General features: G+C 38.4%; 1 protein-coding gene across 5 annotated transcripts in view; it reads right to left on the bottom strand.

Annotated features, from left to right (window-relative positions):
- Nucleotides 1-20948: 20948 nt before the first annotated feature.
- The window catches only part of CRISPLD1 (cysteine rich secretory protein LCCL domain containing 1), a 44276-nt gene continuing 40724 nt past the window's right edge, over nt 20949-24500 (bottom strand). For 4 of the 5 annotated variants that reach the window (XM_051610451.1, XM_051610454.1, XM_051610455.1 and 1 more), the window contains one exon: nt 20949-24497. In XM_051610451.1, the coding sequence (XP_051466411.1) occupies nt 24258-24497 (240 nt within the window). In that variant the 3' untranslated portion in view covers nt 20949-24257. The remainder of the gene's footprint in view (nt 24498-24500) is intronic. The other variant, XM_051610452.1, reaches the window with a different exon arrangement.

The following is a 24500-nucleotide window of genomic DNA, read 5'->3' as shown; positions in this document are numbered from 1 at the left end:
ACTTTGTTGAAAAGTCTTCAAAGGAGGAAATGGATGCATATATGAAGTGATGAATAATAGAAGATAAATTACCCTTTGGTACTTTTCAGGTATGCCTCCCATTCCAAACAGCACAGGACAGCAGATTTGGCTTCCTGTGATCTGTTATGTTTTCAGGATGAAATGTCTACATTACATGGGACCTGAGCATGATGTAAATGGTATGGAATAAGGGATGGACAAAGTACTGGCTTTGGCTGGGATAGATCCAAAACTATATGTATGTATACTGTATAGTAGTTTCTATAGGCTTACATTTTGGATTTGTGATGAAGAAAGTGTTGATAACACAGGGATGTTTTAATTATTGCTGAACAGTGTTTACACAGTATCAAGTACTATTCTCCTTCTCAGAATGCCTCTCTGTGAGTAGGCTGGGGGTGCACAAAAAGTAGTGAGGGGATACAGCTGGGAGAGCTGACCCCAACTGATGAAAGGGACAACATAAACCAGCAATAAAAGCTGGGGGATGAAGGAGAAAGTAATGATGCTCAGAGTTTTGGCATTTGTCTTCCTAAGTAACTGTTCCATGTGATGGAGCCCTGTTTTCCTGGAGATGTCTGATCACCTGCCTGCCACTGCATGGTAGTGAATTAATTCCTTATTTTGCTTTGTTTGCACATGCAGTTTTCCCTTTACCAATTAAACTGTTTTCAGCTCAACTCACAAGTTTTTTTCAATTTTACCGGTCCAATGCTCTACCCCATCTCACTGTGGTGAAGGGAGCAAGTGGCTGAGTGGTGCTGATCTACCTACTGGGGCTAAAACACAAGAAATATGAAACAAAATAAATTACAAAAATCAAATAAAAACAAATGTTTATTTGGATTTAGTTACTCTTTATTCATGTTCTCATAAAAATTAAAAATCACAAAGAACCCCCAGTGCTCAACAGCTGTGAATGTTAATTGCTCAGTTGCACAAGTATTAATTCAAACACCTCATTTTAGGAATTTCCTTTAGAAACTAGAAGATTCTGTAGCTTTCCTTAAGAGTTTAAATTGATGCCAGAGTCTTGATCAAAAGCAAGGATTAGCTTCTCAGTTGGTGCATTTGCATTATATGTTGCTGACTCAAACCTCTCAGGGGATTACCTCCCCACAATTGCCCCCACCCCAAATACTCATGTCACTGCTTAAAGGGCCAATTTAGTAACAGGACTGCTACCCTGGACCACTCAAAAATACTTGGACTAAATGCAAGAACTGCTGTTCTAATAACTAACTCCCAAAGACCTTGTCCATAAAATAAGAAGCCTATTCATGACTTATAAAAATCTTGTATCGCAAAGAAGTCTTACCAACAGATATTGCATGTTTGGCTTTTGTCTCTAGAACTTCTCTGAAACAGGCACTGAACATAGTAAGTGTGCTTCTTACTTGCTAGACTGCAAGGACATGTACTCATTAAAAATGACTCTTAATTATGTGTTTCATGGGTGATAGCCAAGCTGACTATAACAAAATGAATGTGACAGTATTATTGACCCTTATTTCCAGAAGATCATATTAAATGCTTAGTGTACAGCCACATGCGTGTAGAGGGCTATGGATTTGACAGGAATGTCAAAGATTTTTCAGTAGCCTGCTTGTTAGGACATGCTGAGCAATAGAACTGAACCCAACTGGATGTCTGCTTCATGGTCACTCTTCAACTTTAGATTTATATAGGTTGTGTTATCGATAAAGTACTAATTTAAGATTTTATAGAGTTTATTATGAAGGCAACCTACTTTTTTGTTTTGTTTTATTTTGTTTGTTGTGGGTTTTTTTGTATTGACAAATTATTTTGCCTACATACAAATATGTTTCTTTGCTTTTACCTCTCATATTAATAAGACTATTTTTGCTGTGTATACAAACTTTGTAGCTTTGTTTCTATTTTCACTGAGCCCAGCAATAACAAAATCAAAATTAAGTTGGGTTGTTTATACATCTGAATAAAAAGGAAACACTGTTTATGCAGATAGAAATAATCATATGCAATTTAAACTACCCCTTCAGGAGCCTCCAAATATCGATGGTGTTAAACAATAAGATCTGCACAAAAGACTCTATGGATAATATTTCAGAAAAAGCAAATGTTGACAGGGGAATATAGTCAGTAATGTAAAAGAAAATACTGAAATTCTATTTCAAAATTGGTCATGAGCTCTACTGGTTTCTCGAGTATGACAATTTTTGTCTCTAAGAGTTAAGCAATTATTCAAATATATACTTGTATGAAAATGTTGGAAATACTCACATAGCTCTAGAATAAAAAAAAAAATGGAAAGTGGTCCTTGAAAGGGATCTTAAGAGTTATTAGAAAGCTCAATGTCTAATCTTTTTTTCTATATGGCTATTGTATTTTTATATCCTAGATTGAGAGCTTGCTATGTGTTGTCCTATTGCTCAAAATATGTGAAGTGCACTAAGGCTTTGCTCCATCTATGTACATGTGAAATGTAGGGGCTTTTCCTTATACTTATTTTCATCATCAATATGAAAAAGACAAGGCAACCCAATAAATCATATTAATCATATTCTGAGTAATTAATACAACTATTTGTGATAAAGGAGGATTGTTTTGTTGAATATCTAGGACCTAATTTACCCTGCTCATTTTAGTGAAAATCAGTACACTGTCAAAGCATATCAGGATAAAAAAGAAAAACTAGACCCTCAACGGGCAGATTGATCTTTAACATGTTATATTTTTATCTTTTATGCATATCCTAAAGAGCAGATCTTTATTGCAGTGTCTTCTTGTCACATTTTTTTCATTTAATGAACTCTGAAATGTTCAAATTTACATGAGTGGAGGAAGCAAAATTTTAAGACACCTGCTAGACGTCAGAAATCAAAAGATAAAATTTGCAAAAACTGGCAAATGAAAGCTACCAGTCTCAATATTGATTTTAAGTATAGGAGCAGTATCATGAACCAAACAAAACATCCAGTCTGAAATAATTTTCCAATTACATAAGTTATTATGATTCAATAAACCTCAGCGTACACAAAATAAAATGAGGCCCCTAAGTGTTCTGTATTCACACCCTGACATACATCACTAGTCCACATTTGCTCTATACCCAGCTGCCTGTTTGCAACTGCATTGTCTTTTTTGCACTCTAAAACTCTAAGCTCAAGATTCCTATAAATCCCTATTGTCTTTCCAGTTGTAGAAACATGTAATGCTACTGAAGGCAGAAATACAGTAACAACTCCCTTCCTTTACTCAGACTCTTTTGTTTGGATATCAGTCCTGTGATAACAGTACAAAAATGGAATACATAGAGGAGGAGGACTGACCAGCCAGAGTATGTGGAGGTGCCCTGAAGTGATTTCCACCCTCCGGATTCCTGCTGAGTTTTGCCCCAGGGAATACAAGTCAGAGCTGTTTTAAAAAGGTTCATGTACATAAAAACAGTATGGACAAATGGCAAATTTCATCACAAGCTTTCTCTGATTCAGCCACCAGATATTCAGTGTAAATGTAGCATAAGACTTTCTGCTTTAAATCCTAGCATCCTGGGGATTTCAAACTCATTGAGTCAATCCTTTAACTCAAAACATTGCAAAGCCTTGAAGATAACTGCTTTAATTAATTCATTGCCCCAAGTTTTTCCTGCTAAATACAAATAAAAAACAACAACAACAAAACAAAACAAAAAAACCAAACAAAACCAAACTCAAATAAAAAATAAACAAAGAAAGGTATGAAAAGAGAGGCTTTTTTTTTTTTTTTTTGACAGTCTTTCTACTGATTTCTATTTTTCTTCTCAGTACCTGACAAAAAAAATAACTATTTAACCACTTTTCAAACCCAGTGTGGAAAAGGCAGCCAGGAAAAGACAACATATCCTGTTCCATATGTCCACTGAGAGACTTCAGTGATAGTAAATTTATTGACAGGAAATTGAAACTATGTAGTTTACTGAATTTTGAACTGAAAAATCCTGATAATTATTTAAAAGGATGCACAGGAAGGAATCTGAGAGAAAATCAAGACAAAACAAGCAAAAAAAACCAAAACCAACAAAAAAAAGCAATAAAAGAAATCCGAATCATAGAATCATAGAATCATAGGGGTTGGAAGGGACCTCGAAAGATCATCTAGTCCAACCCCCCCTGCCAGAGCAGGGTCACGTAGAGTACATCACACAGGAAGGCGTCCAGACGGGTCTTGAATGTCTCCAGTGAAGAAGACTCCACAACCTCTCTGGGCAGCCTGTTCCAGTGCTCTGTCACTCTCACAGTAAAAAAAAAATTTCTGATATTCACCTTAAACCTCCTATGCTCCAATTTGTATCCATTACTCCTTGTCCTATCACTGGTCATCACTGAAAAAAGCTTAACTCCATCTTCTTGACACTCACCCTTTACGTACTTGTAAACATTGATGAGGTCACCCCTCAGTCTCCTTTTCTCCAAGCTAAAGAGACCCAGCTCCCTCAGCCTTTCCTCATAAGGGAGATGTTCCACTCCCTTAATCATCTTTGTGGCTCTGCGCTGGACTCTTTCAAGCACTTCCCTGTCCTTCCTGAACTGAGGGGCCCAGAACTGGACACAATAGTCCAGATGCAGCCTCACCAATGCAGAATAGAGGGGGAGGAGAACCTCTCTTGATCTACTAACCACACCCTTTCTAATGCACCCCAGGATGCCATTGACCTTCTTAGCCACAAGGGCACACTGCTGGCTCATGGTCATCCTCCTGTGCACCAGCACCCCCAGGTCCCTTTCTCCTACACTGCTCTCCAGCAGGTCAGCCCCCAACCTGTACTGGTACATGGCATTTTTCTTCCCCAAATGCAAAACTCTACACTTGTTGAACTTCATCAGGTTTTTCCCCGCCCAAGTCTCCAGCCTGTCTAGGTCTCTCTGAATGGCAGCACAGCCCTCCAGTGTGTCAGCCACTCCTCCCAGCTTGGTGTCATCAGCAAACTTGCTGAGGGTACATTCTGTACTCTCATCCAGGTCATTGATGAAGATGTTGAACAACACCGGTCCCAGTACCGACCCCTGAGGGACTCCACTAGTCACAGGCCTCCAACTAGATTCTGCCCCATTGACTACAACTCTCTGACTTCTACCTTTCAACCAGTTCTTGATCCACCTCACTGCCTGATCATCAAACCCATACTTGATCAACTTATCTACAAGGATGCTGTGGGAGACCGTGTCAAATGCTTTACTGAAATCAAGATAGATCACATTTTTAGATCACAGTTTAGTTACATTTGTTTAAGGGTGTGGAGGCCACAGCCAAGGAATAGGAGATGATTTCCTGGAGACTACCAGTAGAGTCATAAAAGTTGAGTGAGTTAACTGGTATGTATATTTTTGGTATTAATTAAGGTCTTTCATCTCATTATGACAGCATTTGGAAAGTTTGGACAATAAATTAAACAAGAAAGAAAATACTAGGCAATGAGGGGGAAGGAAATTATGTTAATAGCAAAGAACATTATGAAAAAAATCAGGATAATTTTTCAAGACAAAATATATGAGTCAGGTTTTTGACCAAATACATAAATTGGGTAAAAGTATCATACATAAATGTCATATTTGCTTTGCCTTAAGAAATTAACTTCTTGTTTTCACCTTTCTTTCTGTCAACTGTATGGAATAGGGCAACCTACTTTAGTACAGTCAGGAGAAAAAGAAAGATCTTGTAATGGGGGGTGGCTCACCAGGAAAAAAACAACATTTTGGAATCTTCTGTAATGTTTTTCCTCTTGAAAGTGGTGGTGTCCTGTGTACATTGTTTACCATTGTATGTTTGCATTAAATTACATTTATGTTTGAACTGTTACAGGTTGCCCAGAGATACTGTGGAGTCTTCATCCTTGGAAATATTCAAAAGCCATCTGGACATATTCCTGGGCAAATAGGTCTAGGTGGCACTACTTGAGCAGGAGAGGTGGACCATATGACCAGTTCAACCATTTTTGTGATTCTGTGAAATATGATGGTTCATAGCACTTACATGAAATATAGTAGTCCACGTACAAAGATATTACAGAGATTTTAAATCTATATCAGCAGATGAGAGTTTACATTTTTTTACAGCAGTCAAAAGGTTTGATTTCAAAAAAATCAATGTCAGGTCAATTGTTAACATATTTAATTTACTGTCTGATTAGAAACAGTTCTGCTAATCCATTCCCAAGGAACAGCAGCATTTCTGAACACAGGTGAGGAAAATCAATAATCCTTGAGAGAAGTGTTAAGCTATACCAAGTATTAGGTTGCACTAATCTCTGCAAGAAGTGCAAAAAAAAGAAGAAGAAAAATTCAAAAGCCAAAGAGAAAGGGGAGGCAGGTTCCAAGGTGCAGGCTCTACTCAGGAAAAACAATGCCCAGAGGTAAAATTTTGCATAAAAACCATCTGTGAGAGTCATAGGAAAAAGCTAGCAGTCTTTCAGCTTAATGAAATTAATGGAGAGTCTCCTGGAGCTGATAAAAAATATAGAGAACCATAAATACTTCTTTTTTATTTCCATTTTTGCCTATCTGTCTCTCAGCCTATCAGCTACTTTGTTAATCTCTGGATTGTAGCATTCATATCCCCTTGTGCCATCATTTCTGCCTGGTGCTAAAGGTGACTAGCATAACCATAGACACGCTGTTCCCTGCTGAGAAGGTTCCTGTGGAAATGGTCTTCTGCCTACCTAGTCCTGTCCCACAGGTCAGTTCTTAGGAAGGTGTGGATTGCTCTTTGTTTCTAAGTCATGCTTGCCAGGTGTTATAGTGCAGTGTGAGATGACTCCTGATGACAAGCGTTAGCCTGAGTTTCATTGGCATGCTGCATTTTCCTGACCTCTGTTACTCTGAGAAATGCAAATTCACCGCAACCATCAGGTCAATGTCCTGTGAAGGGTGTTCACCTATGTAGAGCACTATTCAGGACCCCTCACTGGTCTTTCTTTTCTGTTGTCCCTTTCAAAGGTAGTTGCAGAGCAAAGACAATGAAGCTTTGAAAAAAACAGAAAGACCAACAATTGTTCGAAAATAAATGGGAGAATTCTTCAGACTGACAACCACATATACAAAAAATTATCATCACATTGTGGGCAATTCACAACAATATACATTGCAAGAATTGTCCCACAGCTTTTAATATAGAAATAAAATTGCATGTATATACAAGATTTTTTTTCTCTTTTTCTCTTATCCTCTGCCTTTCCCCACCCCTAAATATTTTCTGTGTAGAAATGCACATGCTGGTTTGCTATTGCCACCAAAAATTTTACGAAAGAGAGAAGCTGATGGAAATTAACAGGGAAAAATATTACTATCATTGTCAGTTTCATTACAGCAGTTTAAATGCGTTCATGATTTGTTATAGCTGTTTTTTCCCAGAAGGATGAATTATAAACAAAAGGAAATGGCCTCAATTTGTGCCAGATTCAGATTGGATATTAGGGAAAAAATATTTACTAAAAGGTTTGTCAGACACTGGAACAGGCTGCCCAGGGACATGGTGGAATCACCATCCCTGGAGATATTCAAAAGATGTGTACATGTGGTGCTTAGGGTCATGGTTTAGTGGTGAACTTGACAGCGTGCTGGGTTAACAGCTGGATCTGTGGATCTTACAGGTTTTTTTCAACCAAAACAATTCTATGATTCTATAATGCCTAGGTTTTCAGAAGACCTCTGATCTCATCTAATGCATTCTACAAAAGACAGATTTTTCCAAAGGACTAGGTGCATTAGGTGTTGTTTTATTCTGTATTGTGTCCTCATCTGAGGTTTCTAACCCTGCAGTCCAGAAATCAGAATTTTTAGAATTTTTTCCCCTAAATATACAGGTTGTGATATACCAGTAAACACATATGAGTATCTATTTAATAAAAACCCACCAGTTTGGCTTCATTAACTTTCATTTGGAACCTTTGCATCACTGGATTTTTTTCCTGATTAACAGAAAACAAGAGGTGTGTATATTTTGCCCCCTGAGTGTTCCTGAAGCAGTGCTGATGATGAGATGTTTAGGTTTGCACTGCCATACATAATCATAGGATGTAATCTATATTCCACCTAATAATAGCAGAGAGTAAGTCCACACAACTAATTTAAAGAAGTCCTTGTTCAGGCCCCATAAATATTCACATGGAAAGGAAAAAATCAAAACACTCCCATGGGATTTGGGACACTTTTGGGGCCAGGCAAAATATCATGTAGAACTGACTCAACAGGACTTCCCTGCATCTTTAAAAACAAGTACCTGATAGTTTGTATGAGGTGGCTCTAAGCAGCTGGTTTTTTTACATTACCATTATTTTTACAGTGCTTAGGTTAAACTCTGGCTCTGTGTTCAGCCCCCATAAATAGGCTGTGTGCTGGGGGCTCTGCAGGGGTTGCCAAAAGAGCTCCTCTCTCACAGTCAAAGAAAATTAGTGAAAGTAAAATTGCTTTGTGGTACAGGCTGGAGTTTCTGGCCCATCCATGCTGCAAATCCAATATTCTCTTACTTTGTTTCCTGAAATCTTCATGCTGGAAGAGATATGTGCCATTGTATAAGCAGGTATTTATGAAGCATTTATTTCAATAGTAGTGCTTTTTTTAAAATACCATCCATTTGAAGAGAGTCTTGCTTGCTTCCTGTCTTACCATTTTGTGCTGTTGACCAAGAAATGAGCCTGGGAATGGGAAATCATGCATGCTCTGTTGCATAAGTTTATGGAGGTGACAGATTATGAGTCCAAATTAGATGTCCTTTTAAGAAGCTTTGCCAATGTTTATTTTCTGTTCGTTTTTGAAGAATGTGGACTATACCATCAGCTTGTGTAAATTAGAAAATTTCCCTTGAAGTTGAGAGAGTTGATTGACACCAGCTGAAAATCTAACTTGAGCTTTTAAAAACCACTGTGATTAAATGTTGGTGTTCTTTTTCTTGAGTAATATTGTTTGCCAAAGTGGAAAATGAAGAAAAAGCTTCAGGGATTGAAAAGTTTCAGCTATGCATCTCAAGGGCAGCTGGGACAATGGGTCATTATGGGGAGTTGCTGCTCCCACATGACAGTAAGTTTAGCAGATTTTGTTTTACTAGAGCTGTGTCTCTTCAACCAATAAACTATGTTCATTATGCCAGAGCATAAATGCCGAGGCAGAAAGATGTCAAAGGAGCTGTCAGTTTTGTCAAGCACAGAGACTGTCTGAAAGCCAAAGAAACTTTAATTTCATCCCCAAAAGGTTGAGGCATACCAAGTCTGAGATCAGCCCATGTAAGAGAGGGCAGGGAGTGCCAAGCTCAAGGCATATCTTGGGCTTAGATGCATCTTGCAATGAGACCATACCCACCTCTGCTCACTGTCTTTGCGTAGATTCTACCTTGCTTGGAAGAAGATCTTCCTGTGTCATGACATACTGATGATATTCACAGAAGCAGGAGGTACCAAGTACAGCTTGCTGGGTAAAAAAACCTGGCATTCAGAGGGATATACCCAACTGGGTCAGAGCATATCACCCCAAAAAATAGTGTTGAGAAAAAGTGTGTAGTGGAGGGAATGGAGCAAGGTCTGAGAAGACTAAGCCTACTCATGGGAATTATAAACTGTTCTGCTCAGACTGTTTGAAGTAAAATGAGAACCAGTCATTCTTATGTGACAGAGAAGCAAATGATCGGCCTTCAAGAGAAGTATTTTGAATAATCCATTCGTTAGTCTTTCTTCCCCTGAAATAATCTTCCATTGTTTTGAATGTTCTATAATTCATGCCACTTCCTCAAACATTTCTAACCCTGAATGCTTCCTCTGTTCCACCAGAGCTGTTCCAGTGATATTAAACAAAGGCCATTTTCTTCCGTCAGTTCATTCATCACTCTCAAATCTCTCTGTCTTTTTTTATGGAGTTAATGTAGCAAAGATTTGCATTTTGCAGAGTATTATCTCATCTTGTGGTATTGCAAGGCTTCCCACTTTTACAGTGATGGTCTGAGTTGAGCCTTTAGCTGATGTAAATAGGCATAAACAGACTGACACAATACTTTGGCTCTGAAGAGGTCTGCCGGTAATTACAAGCTTGAATGGCATCCATCCGAAACAGCAAAACTGATCATCACTTTCAGCAGACTGTCCCATTTTGTAAGGAACGTGTTCTCAGGAGGGTCTTTTGGGCTCTTAGCAGTGGAAACTTGGAACACTGCTTAGAGCTAGATGAAGGTCACAGCCATATATCCATCTTGAAGAGTTATGATCAGATTTTTTAATTGAGAATAATATGAAAATATGACTGCAGTATAATATCAAGAATAGTGTTTGTCAGTGTTTGTACACGGCCCCCAGCTAAAGAATGAAAACCATCAACCAATCCCTGCACTAAACTTCCTGGTTCTGCAACTACTAAATTAACAGATTATTTACAGACTAGTAGGAAACACTAGAAGCAAGTCATAAAGAGGATACTTTCTGTCAATAGATAACGCTGCTTCCCGTAAGATCCCCCCAGAGAAGATAATTAATTATGGCCTTTATGAACCATAATTGGCTGTGAGGCAGATTAAAAACTGGCTGAATGGTGGCCACACCCAGAGAATGATGATCAGTGGCACAAAATCGAGTTGTAGGCCAGTAAATAAGAGTGGACCCTAGTGGTCTATACAGGGTCCAAGACAGCTTGACATCTTCATAAATGATCTGGATGAAGATTAAGAGTGTACCTTCAGCAAGCTTGTTAAGGACACAAAACTGGGAGAAGTGGCTGAGATGCCAGAACGTCATGCTTCCATCCAGAGGGATCTCAACAGGCTGAAGAAATGGGCTGATAGGAATCCCATGATGTTCAACAAGCATAGAATCATAGACTCATAGAATGCATGGGGTCAGAAGTGACCTTTACAGGTCATTTAGTCCAGCCCTCCCTGTGGTGCACAGGGACCTTTTTGACTAGGTCAAGTTGCTCAGAGCCTGGTTGAGCCTGACCTTGAATGTTTCCAGGGATGGGGCCTCCCCCACACCTCTGGGCAACCTGTTTCAGTGCTTCACAAACCTCGTTGTAAAGAACTTCTTCCCAGTCTACCCTGCTCTAATTTAAGACCATTGCTCCTTGTCCTATCGCTATGCACCCTTGTAAACAGTTCATCCCCAGCTTTCCTGTAGGCCCCTTCAGGTACTTGAAGGCCACTATAAGGTCTCCCTGGAGCCTTCTCCTCTGCAGGCTGAACAACCCTAGCTCTCTCAGCCTGCCTTTATATGAGAAGTCCTCCAGCCCTCTAATAATTTTTGTGGCCCTTCTCTGGACTCATTCCAATAGGTCCATGTCCATCTTGTGTTCAGGACTCCAGAACTGGACACAGTACTCCAGGTGGGGTCTCACAAGATCTGAGTAGAGGGGCAGAATCACTTCCCTTGACCTGCTGGCCACAGTTCTTTTGATGCAGGCCAGGATGCAATTGGTCCTCTGGGCTATAAGTGCACATTGTTGGCTCATGCCCAGCTTTTCATCCATCAGTACGCTCAAGTCCCTTTCTGAAGGGTTGCTCTCTATCACATAATCCTCCAGCCTATATTGATAGTGAGGATTGCTCCTACCCAGGTGCAAGACCTTGCATTTGGCCTTGTTGAACCTGATGAAGTTCCCATAGGTCCACTTCTCTAGCTTTTCCAGGTCCTTATGGATAGCATGCTGTCCCTCTGGCATAATGACTGCACCAGTCAGTTTGGAACACACCTCTGGATGTGGTCATTCAGCCAATTCCTTACCCATTGAAGAGTCCACCTACCAAGCCTACATATCTCTAATTTAGAGAGAAGGATGTTGTGGACGACCATGTCAAAGGCCTTGCAGAAGTCCAGGTGACATCCACAGCTTTCCCTTGTCCATTCATGTAGTCACTCCATTGGAGAAAGCCACTAGGTTGGTTAGGCAGGACTCTCCCTTAATAAAGCCATGCTGGCTGTCCTGAATCACATCCCTGTCCTCCACGTGCCTTAGCATGTCTTCTAAGAGGATCCATTTCATCATCTTCCCAGGCACAGAGGTGAGGCTGACAGGTTGGTAGTTCCCAGAGTCCACTTTTCTACCCTTTTTTGAAAATGGATGCAATGTTTCTTTTCTTCCAGTCACCAGGAACTTCACCTGACTGCCATGACTTTTCAAATATCATGGAGAGCGGCTTGGCAACTACATCAGCCAGTTCCCTCAGGACTCTGGGATGCCCCTCATCAGGTCCTGTGTGTATGTTCAGGTTCCTCAGGTGATCCCAAACCTTGTCTTCACTTATAGCAGGAGAGACTTCCTCCCCTGGTCCTCTTGAGGTCCTTCAACACAGGAGGATTGAGGAGAGGGGTAGCCAGTGAAGACTGAGGCAAAAAAGTAATTCAGAACATCAGCCTTCTCATCTGTTGTTACTAGTTTCCTGTCCTTGCTCATCAGGGGGGGACACTTTCTTTAACCTTCCTTTTCTGATTGATACACCTGTAGAAGCCCTTTTTGCTATTTTAAGCCCTCTCAATGATCGCTACATTCTCCTGGCTGAAAATCATTTTCCCCCTTGGCAACAGTTCCTTTCCATCTTTGACCAGTAGGTCTGGTGTCATGTAAACATCCCATTGTCAAAGAACACAAAATTCCAAAAACAAGAAGTGTGAAGTCCTGCAACTAAAGTGGAACAGCCCCAGTTACTAGTATATGCAGGGAAATACCCAGCTGGCAAGAAGCTTTGAAGAAAAGGACATCAAGTTGATGGACATCAAATTGAACACATGCCAGCAGTGTGCACTTGTGGAAAAACAGGCTAATGTATCCTGGGCTGCTTTAGACAAAGTATTGCCAGCATGTTGAGGGACGTGATCCTTCCCTTCTATTTAACACTAGTGAGACCACAAGTGGACTGCCAGGTCCAGGTTTGGGCTACCCAGTACAGGAGAGACATGGATGTACTCAAGAGATTCTAACAAAGGGCCACAAAGATGATTAAGGGTCTTGAGCATCTCTCGTGTGAGGAAAGGCTGAGAGAGGTGGGACTGTTCAGATGGAGAAGAGAAGACGCAGGGGGATCTTCTTAGTGTGTATAAATACCTTTTTCAGTGGAGCACAGTGACAAGATCAGAGACAAAGGGCACACACTGAAACACAGGATGATCAGTCTGAACATCAGGAGACACTTTCACTGAGGGTGACCGAGCTCTGGCACAGGTTTCCCAGTGAGGTTGTGGAGTCTCTGCCCTTGGAGGTACCAAAAAACTGCTTGGACACAGTCCTGAGCAACCTGCTGTTGGTGGCCCTGTTGAGCAGGGGAGTTGGGCCAGATGACCTCCAGAGGTCCCTTCCGTTAGTTATATAATTAGGAAAAGCAAAGTTTTCCTTACCCAAGTTTCTGAGAAGTTTCACAGATATTTGTAGGACTATTCTGTTAAATTATTTATACCAGTTTAACTGAAAAGATAACCCAAACTTTCCTTTATCAATTCTGCAGCATGATAACAGTTTACTAAATTTTCTAGTGTACCAAAATTTGTCATTTGCCAATATTATTACTGTGCTGAAGGTGCCTTTGTTACCAGGGCTCCTTGTACATGCTCATGGTACAGCAGGACCCCCTCCTTCTCTCCCTCTCCTCTCTGTGATTTCTCATGAACATTTCCAGTGACAGAACCCCGCAAGGAGTCTGCCATCCCTCTAGCCCTGCTGTGCAGTGCAATATCACCACAGACATCCTCTCAAGATTTTATCTTTCTTTGTAATTCCCACCTTTGAGTAGGAAGGAAAAGAAGCATTTATGCTCTTGCTGAGACTCAAAGCAGCTGGGTTAGGTGGGAGGAGAGACACAAACTCTGTTTCACAGTCACTTCTGTCACTAGGCATGAGTTATGAGAGTAAGAGCTGGGTAGTAACTTCAACTGTGCAAGCACTTTTAGTAACTCCAAGGTCAAACCTGGAAGTTGTACTGAATAACAAGTCTACGTCATTCAGCTAACATATATTATTTAGTCAGTAATTTGGAAGAAGATATTTCCTTTACATTGGCTTTTAGGGAGCATTCCTAAGGAGCAGATTACCTTCTTTGCACTGCAAGGATAACCCATATCTTATTACACACACTTTTTGTAACTTCACCAATGCACGTTCTCTGGATTTTCACTCCTAACACAATGCTGTCTGGGAATTTGTATGTCTGGAGGGTATTGCTGATCAATGAACTGGTAGAGATACACAGGGAGCTACAGATTGGAAGGAATGAGTAAAGGGATAAACGGAATAGACTTTTTAAGTTCTTGATAATTCATTCAAAATAAAATCAGAGATTGGCACCTTTATACCCACAAACTTCAATAAGGAATCATTTAGCTCTAGAAATAAAGAAAATTCGGTGACTGTCCAGTTTAGAAGACATCATAAGATGTATATACTAACTAATATAAGCAATTTGGGAAACCTTCTATGGCAAAATTATAAAACAACCCACTCTCCATCCTGTCTTCTTCTTCCTGGATACTTTGTCACATTTTTTGAATAATTTGACCTTCATGACCCACCACCTCCAGACTCTTAGAGGAGTTCTAAAAGGTACCAGTTCCCCAATATTTTTTACTTCATTAGAGGACACTAAGAGGTGTAGCTCTGTATTATAAGCAGTTTCAAGGCATAAAAAAAGTATTTATGAAACACAATGAGGAATTTTTCTTAATTACAGTTATCACTAAATAACTGTAAAGCCAGATTTGCAAAATTTTATTATAAATCAGTTTCCTCTGCCAGTCCTGCAAAAACAGGTAAAAGTAAATCAGACGGACATTCATTTAAGTTACTTGTTTGCACAAAAAACCAAGCTTATTGAAAACTGTTCACAGAGAGTTTGTGTGCTTGACAATGAATCTTAGAATTTGCAACAGATTTAGCATTCAGGCATCTGTATACCTCAGTAAGCTCCTATCCACCTACAGACAAATTCTTCTTCTCAGCCCCACTGATCTTGGTATTTGCCTATTTTTACACATCTAAGCAAAAGAATGAGCTTTGAAATATTATTTGAAGGTCATTTGGGTTTGGATAGTAACCAGAGAGTTTTAAAATACTGATATAAATCTTTATTAAGATTATTCTTTGTATTGTTGCAGCATCTCCTAGTTCTACTCATGAATCATGTGATACAGGCACATAAATTTGTCTACTACTGTATCAAAGTGCCAGGCTTTCCTGTAAGAGACATTTTTCATGTTCTCCGAGACCTCAGCTTTTAGCTGCGACTTAGTCTCACCTGTCTTGTTAAAGCCCAGTTCTAGGATAGACTATAGACATTAAGTTGTTCAGTATATTACAGGAGATATTAAGTCCTTTGCCTGTGCTTCTCACTAGTGCTAAATAAGAAGTTGGAAACAGCTTTCTGGGGAGTTTTATACTACAATTTTTATAGGAGTCATTCTGAGTTGTTGTTTAAGTGCTTTACTGATGAGAGATTCATAAGAGCTGAATGTCTTCTGAGAGACCATGGTAGAGATGGTGATTTTCCTTAAGTAGATGAAGTAGATTTTAGCTGTTTTGATTGGACCATACTTCACCAGGCATTGTAATGAAAACTAAAAATTGAACTGAAGCAGTAGTAGAAAATAGGTACTAAATCAAGTAACAGTATTTTTATTTTATTGTAGATGCAACAGCATAATTAATTCAAGGTGTGACCTCTTTGCTTCTAGGACAAATCTTTACATATTACAAAATACTAAAAAATTCCAAAATAATTGCCTTGAAACTTCTAGAAAAATGCTTTAAAATTACATGGGTTTCGAAGCTGCTGGAGTGGCTTCCAAATATTATTTTTTTTAACATTGGTGACAAGCAATAAATCCCTGCACTGCACAACCTGCTCATTGCTGAACATGTCTGATATAACATGCTTAAGCTCTTAATCAGTGGCAAAAGGGCAAGTCTTTATCAGCAAGCCACCAAAACCACCTGTTTAGGTATTCCTTTTATTTAAAAATGCAAACTGATCTGATTTACCCCATAATTCTTACTGGATAAGAGAGGGGGACTCAGAGCATTTCACTAAACTATTCCTTGGCTCAGTTATAGCTTTGCCAGAGTAAGAACATCACCTCTAGTACAGCAAGCACTAAATCAATTCATACAATGTACTTCTTTGTGTACTGCACTGGGCTAAATCCAAAATCTGAAACTAAGTCCTTTTGAATAAAATGATTGCTCTGTTTCTGTGCTCAGTGCAGCCTGTGGCCCCAAAGGTCTTGGAGTCATTCTGACACAATAAACTAAATGCTTATTCAGAAGACACGCTATTTCAGCAGGAAAAAAAAACCCACTACCAACTAGAAATAGATGGATTTCAACTGATAAGTAAGGAATGGAGATTGAACTGACTACAGGGAGATTTATTTAGCAACCGTTTCCAATTTATCTTTGGGATGCACAGTAGCAGCAATTTATGAGAAGTCAAAGCCAGCTTGCTGTTTACATTGCATATAAACAAGCCTAATGCTTTTAAACCGTAGGTTAAGTTTGGGAGTCTTACTACCTAGTAACACTTTTTGTTTCTTGAGCATCCTAAAAATAATTAGCATTACTACACATTCTTAGGAGTGTCTCAGCCTTTGGAAGTAATTCCAAAAAAGATACCCAAGCATATCTAATGTAAGTTCTTGTATTTATACTGATACTCCTAATAAGGATACTGTCTTAATGAACAACATTCATTCAGAAATAACTGCAAACACACCAAATAAAATTTGTCAAACAGCATAAGCAGTCATCTTTCTACTAAATATAATTTCAAGGAGATTATTGCTAATATTACTGGTGTTAGTTACAGCAATTTCTGTTCAGCTGAAATAAATATAAATTCTTTGAACAACTGCATTTCATACTAACCAGCTTGTGCTGACATTTTTATTTAATAACTATGCATTAAATGAAATTTAAATGTAATTAGTGAATTTAAAAGCTACTCACAACTGAAGTATTTTGTGTGTCTATTAAAAGACATACAGTATAGCAAACTTAGGTTGTCTGACCAGCATATCTCACTTCTTAACTAGCAACTTTGATGCTAGCCTTCAGACACTAGCCCCATTGTTAAAGACAAAAAACATATTGGGCACAGCACAAGGGGCAGACAGTTAATTGAATAACTAGGGTAATTATCACAGAAATCAATGTGACTAGTAAGACATGGAGCATCATGACTGGCTTATTTTGTTTGCAGCTTCTCTACTTTCCTCATTCAGTCTCTTGTGTTTTTCTGTGCTGCCTTATATAGAGGTTGTCTAACTGGGGGGCTTTTTGCTAGCTTCTGAAAATTTAAGACTAATTGTTAGTACTTTTCACAAAGTGCTATGATGGTTAATGATGTAGGCATCTGTCTCGAGCAAACAGTCTAAGATGAACAAGATATTTAACACATCGTTGAACAGCTGATAGCAAATTTCATGTGTCACATTAGCATCTTATGTTAACATGGAGCATTTTAATGCATGGAATCAGATTTTATTGTATTTTCACAGCTCCCTAGTACATGACAAGGACTTCTCACTTAATACAAATAATATCAATAGTGACCATATTTAAAATGCTATTTCCATCATTAATTTCTGACAGCAAAGACAGGCTAAAGTGAAATCTGACAGCATGGTTTCTTTTTCCATATGCACAATGTATGTCTTTATAAAACATATGCAATTGTCTGAATACTAAAATATGCTATCATCTTTATATCTAAAGCCCTGTAAGATGCATATTATACATGAAACAAAACTCTTCAGGCTTTTCATTCCTCGTATAATTCCCTAGAGTTCCACAGAAGCTATAAACTGCCTTAAGACATAGAAGTGTGACAGTACAGTACTTCATACAGTATTTATATACATTTCCAAACTGAGTATTTCACTGCATGAATAATCTTTGTAACTTCCAAATATTTACACTTCTAAGTCTGACCCTTTGTGTGACTACAGAAATTGCAGGAAATAAACTTTCCCTTGTGTATTCACAGGATGCTGGGTTATCTGAGTTTTAAGCCAAATTCAAAATGTATTTCAAAAGCAGTTGCCACAAAAAAGACTGTTTATGTGAGTAACTTGGTTGCATCTCCGCCATGTAATGTATAGTGCCATGCATTTTCCTGGGAAATGTATCAACACACACACAAAAAGCTGATGTTGCTTTTCTTCTTTAAAATCCACTGAGAATCCAGGGGCAGCTGACCGTTGGACATTTACATAAAGCTTGAAACTGAGTCCATCACCAGTTAAAAACTTCAAACTTATATACATGTTATCCCAACATGTGTTTCAGGCTTGGTTCCAAAACCAGCTTCTGTATAATATCTAGATTAAACTGTCCCTTATATGGAAATCAGACCCAAGGAATACATGAACTCTCTACAATTCCTCAGAATCCACAAAACTTAGGAAGTATTTGTAAATTTCCTTAGTTTATGTCCAGAGAGTACTACGAATTGTCTCATGATATGAGTATTGGTGCCAAGTTCCCTAAAACTGAAGTATCCTCTTACAATGATCAAAACAGTACAAGACTGTTAAAGAATGACCTGCTTGGGTCTGACCGCTTTTTTGCACACTAACTCTTCTTTAGTTATGAAATTAGCTATTCCATCTGGAAGGGATGCAGCATAGCAGAGAAATGCCTCAACTGATCCTTACTAAAAAGCTCATCAGGCAAGTGACCTATGCTTGACAAATACTCGACTCCTCTCCAAATGATTCCTATGCTTTTTTTTTGAGAAGATTCCTCATGGAGCAAGTTGTAATGGGAAATACCACAGGATCCTGGGAAACATCCATATGTATTCTTCCCTGCTTCACACATACTTTCAAGGGTATTTAGTGGGCCTACATTTCTTGATATTTTAGCCCTTCAGAATTATAAACGGCAGATATCAACATACTAAACCATACCAGAGTTTTGGGTTTTTTTGGGCAGAGGTTTGTTATATATCAGTTGTAGTAATTCTTGTTGGCTACATATAAGTCTTTCCTTAATGGCATGCTAAATATTATGAATAGCATGAATTAAGCTTTCTTATTAATTATCCCTTAATTTCAGGTTCAGAACATAAACTTGTACCCATTATATTAACCAAATAATTCTTCAAGAACTTCTCATTTGAGTTCTGTATTTTTTCATTAGGCTACAAGAAATTTTTTGATACTGCTAGTTACTCACTTAGACTTTCTGTGAATTAGTTGTGACCATCTGGCATAGAGTTGCTGCTGGTGTAGATTAAAAAAATGATGTACACCTCGCACTCTACAACTGCTTGGAAATGCCTACTCATTGACCCATTACTTACAGTGAATACAGAAGACAATTTCTCAAAAAGCTGATATTACCTGGAATATTTATAATAGGATAGAATCATTTGCATGTCAAAAAGCAACAGGACTCCAAAATTATGCAACAGAAGGTACGAGGAGAAATTTACTTCCCTTTCTTCTTGTTTCTGTGCTGGTTAGGAGAGCTGCTCACAGCCCTCAGTTCTCCCACCAAGAACTTTGTTGTTAAGTCACCAAGGGCACACCCCTGTCTCCTTGCCCAGGAACACACCCAGCAAATGTAGGTAAGACTTTGATGAGACAGAGGAGATGAAACAAAGATACGCAGCAGGACAAATGCAGACATTTGGTGTGGTAACTGTGTTTCCACATGGGACCCAAATCACCCATCTAGCCAGTGAGAAATCGGTTTAACTGAAGGTGTGACTGCCTTGATTTTCCTTCACCCTAGGCTCTGAGCTGCCCGAAGAAAGGGATACACACTACTGCCTGGTCAGAAAAGCAGGGAGCTAGTGCACCACCCAGGCTCTGCAGCACCTGCTGGCGTCCCATGGGTTCCTGGACACGGCAAGATGCTGGATGGTAAGGCTAGAGGAGGTTTGGGTTGGATGTTAGCAAAACTCTTTACTGAATGGGTTGTCAGGCACTTGAACAGTCTACCCATGGAAATTGTTGAGTCACCATCCCTGAACATCTTTAAAAGACGTGTAGATGTGGTGCTTAGGGACATGGTTGAGTGGTGGACATGGCAGTGCTGGGTTAACAGTTGGATTTGACGATCTTACAGGTCTTTTCCAACCAAAACAGGATGGAAGTGTCCCACTTGTCTGGAGAGGGGCACTATGGTTATATTCACAGTATTTTGTTTCAAATGTCTCCCTCACCAGTTCTGTGTGTCCTTAATTTCAGAGGGGCCTTACTCCATTTTATGTTTTGATAACCCCAACTGTAGGTATTGCAAGGCCTTTCTGTGTTACTGCTTTGGTGCTTTTACACAAGGACAGTGCAAGTCTAACACAAGCCTTTGAGTGGCTTGAAGTCCCCTCACAGTCAAAGTCTATTTGCACTTTGGTTTCAATTCTGAAAAATGGTTAATGCTAGAATTGCAAAATCTATATAAAGCTTCTCTCAATGCCCCCCTGCCACCACCTGCAAAAAAGGGTGTTATACATCCAAGACTCTTTGCCTCCCTCATTGATCAAATAGATTTTCTAAACAGAACTCCGAAGTTGACCATTAGTCTTATGAGGCAAAAAAAGGATGTGTAATATAAAAATTTACTTATTTCCAACAAATGTAGCTACCAACCTCCACACTATAAACTTTTACCACAAGAACAAAGAGCTGGACTGAATAAAGGGTGGTTGCTTTTTAAAAATTGCTTCCTGACACAGAGTTCCCCATGAAAGTGACATAGCAATCTGTTCCCAAAGACACTGGCCAAAACTTGAAAAAATGACCAGAAGACTTATCCATAAATCTCTCAAGGCAATAAATGGAAGTTGTGTGCCTAAATTGCCTTTACAGATTTTTAGAACCTCAGACTATGTCTGCTGCTGGGTCCTATATTTCCAATGTTTTGATCAGAAACTAAAAAGTTAATTTTGGGTGGCTTTTGTTTGTTTTCTTCTTGAGGCGAGACAAACAAAAATAAAGGCTGGCAAACACACTCTTACTATGTAAATTGATTTTATTCAAAACAGATTAAAAAAACTAACAAAGCTTGCCTAACTACATGAGGTAGTATATGTAGCAAAACAGAAGGCTGAATATAGTATTCTGAAACATTAAGAATATGAGTAAGTTTACAAGTTGGAAGGAAATAAATTCAACAACAGAAATAAAAAATACCAAAAAATAAAGTTTATCAGCTTTTCAGTCTTAAAGCACCAATACACTTTTCATAGAAAGAAACATAGTATCACCACTACATGTTCTTCATATACCATAATATGGTAAAATTAAAACACAAGGCTGTTCACCATAAATGAATACTTTTAAAATGGTGAAGCAACAGATGACATAATTGTCAAGGGACTCCGTACCACTATACTTCCTGGCCTGCAGGAGTATTTGCCAGGTCATGAGGAGCAAGGTTAGCCTTTGTTACCACTTTGAAGTTTTTCTTGAACATTTACCCTCATATTAATGTATAGTATACGGATACCATGCACAGCTTAAGGCCTTAAGCTTGCAAATTTTTATTTATGTGTACAATTCTACACTTTCGCTGAAACCCACTGTAGGCAAATTGAAGGAGTCATGTGGCAAAAATAAAGCATGTATGTATGCAGAACTGCATTGCAGAACCAATGGCTTATTCCTTAATTTCAGGTTACTCCAATTCTCAATATGAAAATTTTCTCAGATCCTTCAAGGTTATATATATATGTCTCTCTCTCACTCACCCATCCCAAGATAGCTGAGTATCTGTGAAGGAGTGGGCCATAATGAGTTGGTTATTTGAACTAAAGAGTTTAGCAGCATCCAACAAACACTTTATGTATTAACATATTTAAGAAATAATAAACGTTACTGGCCCAGTTGCTAAAAATATTTCTTCCAGGACTTCCCTATGTTTCATATTTTTCATTTTACTTCAAAATAGATATTTGTACTTATGATTAGTGTGAAATTGAACACAGTCTAGCTCTTATTTTTGCTTGCATGGCTAATGCTACTGTAAATCATCACAAAGTTACATATTTTAATTTTAAGGCATGATTTATAATACTGAATTACTGGGATGGCTTCTTTTATGTACACTGGAAATAAAAACTCAGGCCTCACTATGGTAGAGTTTTAAGGTTACTGTTAGTGGCATATATAAAGCACCATATAATAATGTATTCAGATGAAGAAAAACAACATTTATGAGCTTTGAATTAACTGTATAGGAGTAACTGCTAAGAAAATATAGCAATATTTAACACAGGATTCAAAATATGTATCATTATAGCTTTTTGTATGAAATTTTCTCCCATGTTTACTTTTACACATTTTTTTTATTAAGATATATATGTGATTTAAACTTTTTGGTGGAAAGCAGTATATATCTTCTGTACAATAATGTTACAGCTTTATACAAATTTTAGGAATTATAAGAAATGACCTTTATTATTCTCTTCCAAGAGCTCTGGTTTCACTCGTGTGTTTTACATTTTACTTGCTAGATTCAAACAACAGCAAATACTCTGAATGCCTTGCTTCCTGGAGGATTCTGTAAACTGAAATAGAAAAATATTCCTGATGTTATTTTTAAGACTGCAACACTCCAATGATAACTTTTTTCAATTGCTAAATATAATTCTAGGATCCTGCAACACTTCCTGGGACTACTCATAAGTTTAACTAAGATTTTTTTAAAGCTGTTACAAACAAAACATTATATAAACTTCAGATTAATTTTTCTTCCCAGCAGCTAATCAGGAACAAATCATAACATAAAAAAAAAATAATAAAGTAGTCCTTTGAGATGAAGGATTCTGTTTCAGAGACTAAAGCTCTATTGAAGTAAAATACTATAGAAAGGATTTAGGAGAAAGAGAAAGCACGCATCTTATGCATCTTAGCACTAACGATATTCAGACAGAACCTGCAGATCTGAGAGATCACTTGTTTGTTAGTTGCTTATGTGCTGAAAAACAGATTTCCAAAGAGAACATTTCACAAAAACAAAGGAAATGTGTTCTGACTGGTTAAATATCTGGCTTCAAAAGAAATGAAACAAGCATACCCAACTGCAATGAAATTTATTATATTAAATACTAATGTCTTAAACTGAACTAGGTGTTGTATTTAATGGCCTCATTGCTATTTTTTGCAAACCCTGCCAGAGGCACATCTGGGAAGGAAAGGGAAATGGAGGTGAAAATAAGGAAGTGCAGAATGAAACAGGTTGCCTGCAACTGCATTACAACCCATCTTCTGCTTCACAGAAAACCTGATTGGGACTGTTTTCCAAACCTCACACCTTCCAGACTTTACCAAGACAGTAAAGTGCAAATAGTGATTTAATCTGCAACATTCTTCCTGGCTACATCACTACTCAATTTAGGTGGAGGGCAGAAGTGTCAGTATGGAAGAACTCTTTCAGAGGGAACTGGATGGTCATGTGGAAAGGCCAAAGAATACATAAATTAAGTCCACTAAGCAAAGGAAAACTGTATTTTACAAGTTTCCAGGTTTGTTGAAAGGTTTGAGGAAAAAAGGCAACAAATCACTGCACCATCAATTAAAAATAAGAAAAAAAATACTCTGTTTTTTCCTGCTTCCAAGTTCTCTACAGAAACTTTTGGAGTTTTTTTTCCCCTCATAAAAGTCCTGGAAAGCCTACAGTTTTAGAGGTAACAATCATTCTTAGCTTTACAAAACTAAAAAAGTGCTAAATTATTGTTTTAAGGTAATTTCTCTTTCTTCCTTTAGAACTGCAGAACTCTTTCAGGGATTAAATATAAATCTGCAACTTGAAGCCAAATGTTATCATAACATGCATAAAAGCACTTAATACAACTGAATGACCTTTCACAGCACCTCCTTGACTTTCAGAAAAAACACTGTTAAAAACAGTAAAAACATTTAAAAAATAATCTTTTAATTATTGTGAATTGTAATGTTTGTGAAATTATTTATGATCCAAGCTCACTAGTCCAATACCATGTAAATCAGTTCAGTAATGACCATTTTCTCATGAGCCAATGAACTTGCTATTAGTACATGGCTATTGTAGATCCTCAAACTCGGACAGATAAATCACTCATGTTAATCTTTAAAAAATCCCAAAGAAAGCAAAGGCAATCTTCTTAAAAAATACCGTGCTAGTTTCAACAGAACCAGCAAACAAGAGTGTTATTTTATGTCATAAGTAGCTTTTAGAGTAATGGTTTATAAGCTTAGAGGAGGCAGGCAGCTCTGGTACCACAGCTTCTTGAAAGTCACCACAGCTGTTACACAAGCTCTGTAAATCACCCACACTGGCCTCTTAGTTTGGTTTCCAGCTCTGACCCAGGTACAAACAGACACCATGCATGGCTTTGTAAATCTTACTGAGGTGAAGCATAAAGCATAATCTTTGAAAGTGGGCTCTGTACCTTTCTGAATAGATCCCATTTTGAAAGGAAGCAACGTACACCTTTCTTTTGTCTACTGGCATAACATCAACATAACCTCCCTGGTTGCGGACTACACCAGCATGAACTGCTGCCCGGCAGATACTGGATATCTA

The sequence above is a fragment of the Apus apus genome, chromosome 2 (assembly GCF_020740795.1).
Source record: "Apus apus isolate bApuApu2 chromosome 2, bApuApu2.pri.cur, whole genome shotgun sequence".
NCBI lineage: Eukaryota > Metazoa > Chordata > Aves > Apodiformes > Apodidae > Apus > Apus apus.
The sequence above is the reverse complement of the archived record's forward strand: the minus strand, read 5'-3'. Positions and strand labels throughout refer to the sequence as shown.